The sequence below is a fragment of the Pteropus vampyrus genome, unplaced genomic scaffold (genome assembly GCF_000151845.1).
Source record: "Pteropus vampyrus isolate Shadow unplaced genomic scaffold, Pvam_2.0 Scaffold85, whole genome shotgun sequence".
NCBI lineage: Eukaryota > Metazoa > Chordata > Mammalia > Chiroptera > Pteropodidae > Pteropus > Pteropus vampyrus.
In genome coordinates, this window is record NW_011888866.1 from 2,021,060 (window position 1) to 2,028,093 (window position 7,034).

At 30.7% G+C, this 7,034-nt stretch overlaps 1 protein-coding gene across 2 annotated transcripts in view; it reads right to left on the reverse strand.

Annotated features, from left to right (window-relative positions):
* Nucleotides 1-385: 385 nt before the first annotated feature.
* The window catches only part of LACTB (lactamase beta), a 9,420-nt gene continuing 2,771 nt past the window's right edge, over nucleotides 386-7,034 (reverse strand). Inside the window, exons 3-6 of one of the 2 annotated variants that reach the window (XM_011363377.2) lie at nucleotides 6,824-7,014; nucleotides 6,291-6,555; nucleotides 4,850-5,015; nucleotides 386-1,185 (exon numbers count right to left, since the gene is read on the reverse strand). In XM_011363377.2, coding sequence (XP_011361679.1) covers nucleotides 654-1,185; nucleotides 4,850-5,015; nucleotides 6,291-6,555; nucleotides 6,824-7,014 — 1,154 coding nt within the window. In that variant the 3' untranslated portion in view covers nucleotides 386-653. Of the gene's footprint in view, nucleotides 1,186-4,849; nucleotides 5,016-6,206; nucleotides 6,556-6,823; nucleotides 7,015-7,034 lie in introns of both variants that reach the window. The other variant, XM_011363376.2, reaches the window with a different exon arrangement.

Sequence of the window (7,034 nt, forward strand, 5' to 3'; positions counted from 1 at the left end):
TACCCCTATGTTAACTGCGGCATTACTTACAATATCTAAGAGATGGAAGCAACCTAGGTGTCCATCTATAGATGAATAAAGAAGTGGTATATATGTATATGTATGTGTGTGTACACAATGGAATATTATGTGGCAATTAAAAAGAATAAAATCTTGCCATTTGCAACAACATGGACCTAGCTGGTATTATGCTAAGTGAAATAAGTCAGACAGAGAAAGACAAATACCATATGATTTCACTTATATGTGGAATCTAAAAAAACAAAACAAAACAAGACCCATAGATGTAGAGACAAACTTTTGGTAACCAAAGGGGAGGATTAAAAAAAAGGAAAAAAAAAAAAGATAACATCTGAAGGTTCCTGTTGAATGAGATTTCTCTATATTACATATTCCAAAAGTACATACTTTTATCAGAATATTTTATTCCAATAGTTAACATTTTTTTCAAAAATACAATATAGTTATACTTCCCTGAGTATAAAGAACTAATCCTACAATAAAAGACAATTACAAAATTAAGCAATTAGAGGTATATAATTCTCTGCATTCAATTATACTCTATTACAAATTTATTCTTAAAAATCTCATGTATTTTGGAACTTTAGTTAATGTTTTAAAAAAATGAAACAGTTCATTTTGCATCTGTGATATTAAGGTAAGTCTGATCGGTCTTTATCAAATTCCAGAGCAATCTTTAAAGCAGTGCTATTGAGGCCAACAGACTGCATATTACATATGATAGAAACAACTATTCCTCTTGGGGGGACTTTCTTATTTATAGATTCTGCATCCAGTTCTTCAGGAAGGATCAGCAGGACACTACTGGCACCCACTGCACCTCCAGTATGTGAGGCATAATGCCGTTGCTTCCTACAAGAACCATATGTTTGCTTCTTTTCTACGACACCCCATGCCATTGCATATTTACCCTCTTTATCCCAAGACATCTCTGTGTTAGGGACTGGTGTCCAAATCATAACCATTGTTTCTGGTTTTAGATATCCTGGTAAAAGATTTTCATTTGAGTTCTTAAACAGCCCGACTTGGTAACCATACAGCATTGCATTCCCAAATTTCAGAAGGTCACCCACTGTAGACAGAAATCCACCACCAGCCCATTTATAGGAGTTATCCACGTAAGGTGTGTTGACAAGACGTTTCTTTTTATTGTAAACATAAAATCTAAAATGAAATAAGAATGGTCATTAAAAATTTAATAGTCTGTTATTGACTTTACACATGAAAATGAACAGGAAAATGTACACATGAGACAGATTGTATTTCAATGCAGTAATCATACATTCTCAGAAACTTTCTCATTACTTTATGCCTAAACACTGATTATACTTATAATTCCAAGCCGATCAAATCTAAAAGAAGCCAAATAACATAAATATACTTTCTCATTGAGAAACATACTTCTTAGAATGAACTCCAAGTTTGTCAACTAGGAGAGAACTGCCAGTATATTTTGGCCAGTAATCAGCTTTGTGTAACTTCCTTTTAACAGTAAAGCATTTCAAATCACTGATATGAAGGCTGGAAATTAGGACTCTTTGGTCACTCCTCCTTTAAAATATAAAACTATGGAGAATTCTAGACTTTAATTTAGAATTCTAAATTTTAAATAAGCAAATTCTAGACTTTAATCCCTTGATTTCTTTTCACAGAGGACAAATTAATGGTTTTTCATGAAAATGATTTTTTTCAGCTGGATGATAACTTTCAAATTCTTAAGGAATTTCTGCTCTAAAAAGAATGGGATGTAGACACAAGTTCTTAAATTACTGGAACATCTTTGTGACTGAGTAACTGACAGAATGATGCCAGATAACAAACAGCCTCTTTCTACTTATTTAAGAATCTGTAAATTCTGCACAAGAATACTATATAACCACAGAAATCTACATCTACAAACTTAGAAATTCAAAATACTTTTATAAATGCTTCTTAAATGCCTTTAGAAGCAATTATGCACTTTGTATTTTATTGTTATGAGTTTTAAAACCCACAAAATTTAAAATGCATAGTATAAAAAACAATCCCATTTCAACATTCAGCATTAACATCTGCACTGAATCTATTACAAGAGTCTGTCAGCCAAAGGCATAAAGAAAGATTCATAAAGAACAATGCTTAATTTTAGAAGACACTCTAGAAAATAAAGATTAAAAAAATAATAAAAAATAACAACAGAAGGAAAGGGCCATATCTATACTGTCAAAACAGAGTGAACACTTTGGAAAACATTCATTTATTGGCTTTGGTCCCATCCAATTATAAAAGAGATTTTTGTTTCAAGTATTGTACAAAATGCATAGAAAACATGAGCTAATACATTGACTAAGGATTCCCCTATCAACAAACTGAGTGTCTTTCAGTGTCACGAACATTTGCTCCACTGGCTTGTGGATATCTGCCTATACAAAATATACCTGCTGTACAGAATCAATATATCTATTTATATACACATAATCAATGTTCCTATTCTTCAATTTAAGAAAATCTCAATATTATTCAGAAAGGCAATGTATCCAGTTACAAACTAGTTTCCCTGCATTCTTTACAGCTAAATGTGGCCTGTGGTTAAAATTCTGGCCAAAGAAATGTCAGTAGTCTTTTGGGGTGAGATTCTGGGGAAATACCTTAAACAGGCGACAGACACCAAAAGGTACTATTTTAAACACATACATACACAGAGAAGTGATAAGACAATAAATATTTAATCTTGGGGTACAATAACTCTAAAAAGGCTTGGTCAGGAGAGCATAAACATTTAATTTATGATTCTGATCAAGGAGTCAGCAAACTAAATAACAAGGCTGAAAACTTTTGCTAGAAATTTTATTTCCTGCAAAATGGTACCATAAAACAAACGAATAGAAATATGAATTTACTAAGTTTACTTTAAGGTTTTTTAAAAATAATATGTTTGAAATGACTCCTTTTACTGCCTGAACTCTCCACAAAAGGTGGTCCCTTTAAGTTCTTTTAAAATAATTACAATAAAAAAAAAAAAGAGTAGAATTAGAGTTGACTTTTAGAGGCCCAAATAGATACTGTATTAAGTAAAATAAAAACAAAGCTAATGAATAGAACATTAGGTAACAACATTTCCTTTGTTTTCTGTTCTCTATTTTATTTCAACAGCCCATTTAATCTAACTAAAATGAATCAACTACCCTTTTAGCACTATTGAGTACTGCCAAAACCTAAATAAAAAATCCAGAGCAGATAGGAACGTTTTACAATATAAATGGAAACCCACTACCTTTTTCCAAAGAATGAAAGACAAAAAAAACATATTAACTCTCTATCATCTGCCATTTAGATTTTTGTGCAAGTCATAATCACTCATTAAGAAAACAGAAAATTAATGATAGTGGTTCTGTAGCCTGTATATTCATAGAGCCTTAATTTTTAGTTTAGAAAAGAGGCTCAATGATACATAATGTTCTTCTCTCCCTTACATATAAGTTTAGGCATTTATTATCAAATGCCTGGATCTAAATCAAAATAAGGTCATCTTTATTAATCTTTTTTAGATTCAATTCACAATCACTGGTATTTGTCAATTTTTCTCATGCTTTCCAGTAAATAGAATGTTATATCTAAAAATAATAAACACTAAGAGTCCAAACTGGTTGAGAACTACAGGCCATTTAAAAAATTAAAATTCATTGCTTGCTGCTAACCCAATTTCCTCTAGGTCCAAAAAAATCTCTTTTAGGCTGACTAGCAATGCATACATATTTAATTCATTTAAATAAGGTGGTAATTTTTAAATGGTAATTTAACTAGGTACAACAGAAGATTAAACAAAATTAGAGTGAAGATAGGAAGATAAAGCTAAAAAAATTCCACCATTTCACCTAGTTCAAGTACCATTAAAAGCATGTACTGATGGAAATATGCAACAGCTGATTTGTTAAATATTACGTTTCTAACAAACCAAATAATTTAAATGGAAAACATCCATAATCATAAAACTACTTATTAGCTTCAAAATTCTCTCCCAATGCCCCTTTTATAAATTACTAGTAAAAAATTATAAATGTTTCATTTGATATATTTCAATAAAATGACTTTCAAACTTCTACAGTGCAGGGCAGGTACCACTTCAACAAAGCAATTAAAATTACCATCACCAATAATGGGACAAATTACATCATGAAACTGCTGCTGTAAAGGGCATTATTGGAACACCTGGAAAAATTTGAATAAGGTCTATAGATCTGATAAAAATATTGTGTCAATGTTAATTTCCTGAATGTCCTTGTTTTAGAAAATACACAGTGAAGTATTTATGGGTAAAGGAATACCATATCTGCAACTTATTCCAAATGGTTCAGGGGGAAAAAAAAAACCTCAAATATACAGAGAGTTAAAATAAATGTGGTAAAATGATAACATCTGTGGAATCTGGGTGAAGAGTATACGGAAATTCTTTATACTATTCTTATAACTTTACTATAAGTATGAAATCATTTCAAAATAAAAATTAAAACAATAAAAAGTAAACAAAGAAAGCACTAGTATATAAAACATATAAGGGATTATTAAAGAGCAAACTATAGATGCCAATGATGGGTGTAATTTTGGTTTAATTATTCATGTGTTTAAATTATTATTGCTGCCTTTCATCTAAGAATCTTCAGGGTACTTTACAAATACATTTTATTTCACTCACTTCACTCACTTTATAGATGGGAAAACAGACATGAAGAAAAGCTCCCCAAAAATGGCAAGTTGATTTTAGAAAGGAGACAAGGAGAACTTGACTTTAAATTGGTAACATAGCATTAAGATGTGATATAGCTAAACACATCGAAAGGTATTCATTTACCTTGCTCTATTGTAAATCACTGGTTCATTTTCTTCCTGCACAGTTGTCAGCATATCCAAGTCATGGAATATTTTCTGCATATAGTCCAAATATTTATATCCTGAAGCTCTTTCAACTATGGCTGCCAGTAGGGAATAGCCAAAAGTTGAATACAAAAACTGACTACCTTGAGACATCATTGCATGGAAGAAAAAAAAAGAAAATGATTCATTATTATTTAAAAATATGTAAAATATTTTCCCACTGAAAACTGGTATACCTTAACATTGGAATATTTTACTTCAGCATTTATAAAACATGGATGATATATTAAATTCAGTTAGCTTTGCAATGGCCCTACTTATTCCATGTCCCTAACATAAGAATAAAATGATTATCAATATACCTAAAATTTCATATGAATCTACTCCTTTCTATAACAAATAAATAAGTCCTACTTCAAACATGACAGAAATCCTTCAGACTGGCAATAAAATAGGAAGGGAAAGAAAAGCAAATTTGGATTCGTGAGTCACCTGTCTTATTCTTAACACACTATCCATTGTTTAAGGCATAAATAACTGTACAAGTTATTTTAATAAAATATAGATATAAAAACCTTGTTTCAAATATATATTAAAATAAAAAATATATTCAAACATACGTCCTGTTTCAAATATATACCTTGATTTCATTTTGGATTCTGGAAATGTAGATTGTATCATCTGTACTAAAAATTGGTGAAAATCTTATTTTTTTCCAGATAAAATCCATAATATTTCATTGCCTTTATTAATTATACCTATATAATATCTATTCATGGTAAAAACTTTAAAAATGAAAATGGGAGAAAAGTAAATAAGCCTATGGTACATTTAAAGATATTAAATGGTTTCAGTAGGCACTGTACAAAAACGAAGACAGTAATTTTTATAGATTAGCTTTTTGGGAAATAAAATTAAGTTGATGAACTCTAATTTCTTCAAGGAATGAAGGCACAAAATAACTGAGTAATTTAAATTCTAATTGATACTAGCAATACTTTATCATGTCTACTTTGGTTCAGATTTAGTTTGGAGAGCTATTATTCCAACATTTCTCCGTAATTTTTCCACAAATATCTTGATATTGAGAATCCACTAAATGACTGTGAGGCTAAATCAAAAGAACTAGCTGCTTGGAATGCTAGGTGGGAGCTACATGTTAAGTTCTTAATTATTGTTAAGAAATACATAAAAGGTAAGCACTAGTCTGACAACAAAATCAATGCATAATCATCAACCACATCAAATACACTCAGGATGGTATCATTTTGGATTTTCTGAAAATTAACACTTCAGTAATGATGACTTTGTTAAGAGAAGGAATTAACACTCACCAGGTTTAAAGAACAAAGGGTCATTTTTAAATAATCTTAGAGATTCAATTGAATTTTCAAACTTTTCTCTCAAATACAATTCACCTTGTTCAAAATCATTTTTTTTCTTGACAGGTTTTGAATTCCGGCCTTTGGCTTCATTATCCTGCTCTACCTTAGCTTTAGCAAAGTCATTTCTTTCATTGCTTTTGCCTCCTTTTTCTTTCAACTCTTTTTCTTGGTCGGATTCCATTGTCTCTTTCATTTTCAAGGCTTTATAAGCTTTCTCTTCTTTCACCTTTTTCATGTCCTTTTCATAATGACGAATTCCACTTAAATGGGAAATCAATAATCTTGTTGTGACAGAAACCTAATTGTAAAAACATGAAAGTTCAATTATATTATTAAACTATAATAAAAAGTTAATAGCCTTGGAACAATCCTCCAACAATATTTTCTATTTTAAATTGCTGCTGGAAAAATATATCATGTACAGATTTTAGCCTCAAATTTCAGGAAAATACTCATTATCTGGATTAAAAAAAATCAATGATAGTTAAAAACAAACCAAAGAATCCCATATAACCTTTTAAACCATTTAACATGCCATTTGTAAAATGAACTGCGTGTTTCATTACCTTTTCACCTTCATATTCCTTTTCTGGGAATTCAGGAACATAATGTTGTACTGGAATATCAAGATCTAGTTTCCCTGCTTCCCACAATTTGGCAAGAGCAACCATGGTGAGGCTTTTGCTGATACTAGCAATTCTCATAACTGTCTCTGGTTTGCATGGTACACGGTTCTCAACATCGGCATAACCTAAACCTTTGAAAAATAAGCAAAAA